This window comes from Rhagoletis zephyria, unplaced genomic scaffold (genome assembly GCF_001687245.7).
Source record: "Rhagoletis zephyria isolate East Lansing unplaced genomic scaffold, Rhagoletis_zephyria_1.1 Rzeph_scaffold_01750, whole genome shotgun sequence".
Taxonomy (NCBI): domain Eukaryota; kingdom Metazoa; phylum Arthropoda; class Insecta; order Diptera; family Tephritidae; genus Rhagoletis; species Rhagoletis zephyria.
This window is the reverse complement of record NW_016158834.1, coordinates 1,109-3,439: the sequence shown is the minus strand read 5'-3', so window position 1 is coordinate 3,439 and position 2,331 is coordinate 1,109. Positions and strand designations below refer to the sequence as shown.

The 2,331-nt window shown below is 41.1% G+C and overlaps 1 protein-coding gene across 1 annotated transcript; it reads right to left on the bottom strand.

Moving 5' to 3' along the window:
• Window positions 1-932: 932 nt before the first annotated feature.
• LOC108365027 (peritrophin-48) lies at window positions 933-2,074 on the bottom strand. Its single transcript, XM_017618934.1, has 2 exons — window positions 2,000-2,074; window positions 933-1,930 (listed from the first exon to the last, which is right to left on the bottom strand). Exons 1-2 carry the CDS (start codon window positions 2,004-2,006, stop codon window positions 933-935), a joined length of 1,005 nt encoding a protein of 334 aa, XP_017474423.1. The 5' UTR covers window positions 2,007-2,074.
• Window positions 2,075-2,331: the final 257 nt, after the last annotated feature.

The following is a 2,331-nucleotide window of genomic DNA, read 5'->3' as shown; positions in this document are numbered from 1 at the left end:
TCTATAAGTAACTCTGGATACAAAACTTTCGTGGAAATCTAACGAGGTACACGAAACCTCTAAAGAATGGGCAGCATTTTGGGAATGTAAACTGGTCTTAGGATTTATACCTTTATGATCAGACCCATAATTAGCTATGCGTCAGTGATAGGGTGGAGCAGATTCTCAATCAAGAGCGTGCCGTATGAGGTACGAAAGATTTCTCTACAATACGTGGCGTTGCTCTTGATGCACTGCTNTACTTCAAAGAACTACTGCCGTATGCGGTACGAAAGATTCCTCTACAATACGTGGCGTTGCTCTTGATGCACTGCTGCACTTACCGTCATTAATTTTTCTCTTGGCAAGTATGCTTCCATCTACCAGGTTGAGGTATTTGCAATCCTCAAGGATATGGACTACGTGCTGGAAAATAGGTGGAGCGGAAGGAGTTTACGTGACGGCCAAGCCGCACTTAACACACTACTTACTTCCAGACTCTGAGTGCCAGTCCTATCGTCCATAACTATAATATTTATCATATAATGAATTTCAATTTTCGTTTTTGCGCATATCGAAATTTCTTTTTAATTTTGTAAATATTTTTTTTTTACAATACATAAATGATCATTGAGGACTACGTATGGCAGCACGAAATGTCACAATCTGCTTAATTGTTAGGTAGTTAATATGGCGGAAAAGTGACAATGAAACTACCTTCTTTTTTGCATCATGGATGTAGATAAGTATACACTTAAGTATGTATGTAAATACTTAAATACTATGAAAAACTTCTTTTTGTAAGTTGCTGCTTCTCTTAGAGTAAGAGATTATTGTAGTTTAGAACAAAAATCCGTTATAACGGGACAATTTTGGTTGCCTTCAAATCGGGCGTGAACGGCGTGTTCGGAAAATCATTCAAAACCACATAAAATACCACAGATAACATTACTTTACGAAGCACATGATTGGTAAGTAATGGGTGAAGATATGCAGGCCACCAAATTTTCATCGAAGAATCTATTGCCACATGACAACTCCGCCTCCGTTTTGCCGTCCTGGCAGCGCAAATATTGACGACAGCCCTTTTCGCTGCCACTCACAAAGGTGAGCGAACGTCCCTCACAGCGATCCGCTCCGCTGGGGCATGCAACCGTTAAGGGATTGGCACAAGTTTCGGTTTTTGCATCGAAGAAGGTGCCATTGGAGCACTGACCCCATTTTGGTGCAGGGTCAGGCACTATCTTATCGTTACAATAGTAGTAGCCTCGACAAGTCGCATCATCCGAAACGAACTGATTGATGTAGGGATTTTTTGTCGTGCCGCAAACATTGTCGGGCAGCGGATGCTTGGCGCAATTAACCCTCCACTTAGCTAAACAAGTACCGCTGAGAGCATTATAATATAGACCTCTGCCGCATTGACTTTCCGAAAGCACACCCTTTTTGCACTCATAATATTTACGACAGTCTGTATCACTGGCAACCTTTACACCATTTTTGGCAATTGCACAGACATCGAGTTCCTTCAATTTGCATTGAGAATCTGTTTTGTAGACGCACGCCTGTAAGGTTGAGTTGAAATGTGTATTGTCCGGGCAAGTGCCACGAATTGGTGTGGTCGCATCATTGCAGTAGTAGTAGCCGTTACAGGATGTAGGATCGTCAATGAATTGGCCCACACTGTCTTCGCAGAAAACGCCACAGTTGCTGTAATCAGACAAAGTTTTCACACACTTTCCAGTGTCCTTATCGAAATATGGCGTAGACGAGCTGCAGGCTGTATAGTGGGACACTGAATTAATACAAGTAATGTATTGGCTACATGAATTTGGATCGCGAACTGTTGTTTCATTTGGAAAGAAGTGGCAAATATCATCGCTAACACTTGCGCGTGAGCGATTGGTGAAGAGAATCAATAAAACTGTTAGAGAGCACGCCAAATTTTTAACTAAAAATGTTGGGAAAAATATATAATTTTAGTCTAAAAATAATGTACGTATATGTGTATGTGGCCTACCTGTCATTGTGCGTTTTGCAAATGATAGACCCTTAGAACACAAAAACTTCCAAAATCCGTCTAATCGCTAATAACTCTTTGCTGATTGCCAACCTACTTGTGTACCTGCTCTTTTGGCACATCTATTTATTCGATTACCTCAATACACATAATCCACAAGTGATTTACCACCACATTCATACATTTAACACAAATAATCTCTATACGATTCTTAAAATCCACCCAGCCAGCATTTTCAATCATAAGCGACCCGAAATTGAGTCTTCTTGGCGCGCAACTAATCGCGGAACATCTCTTTTGCGATTCGTTTGTGACACCCGGGCCAAAGTAAA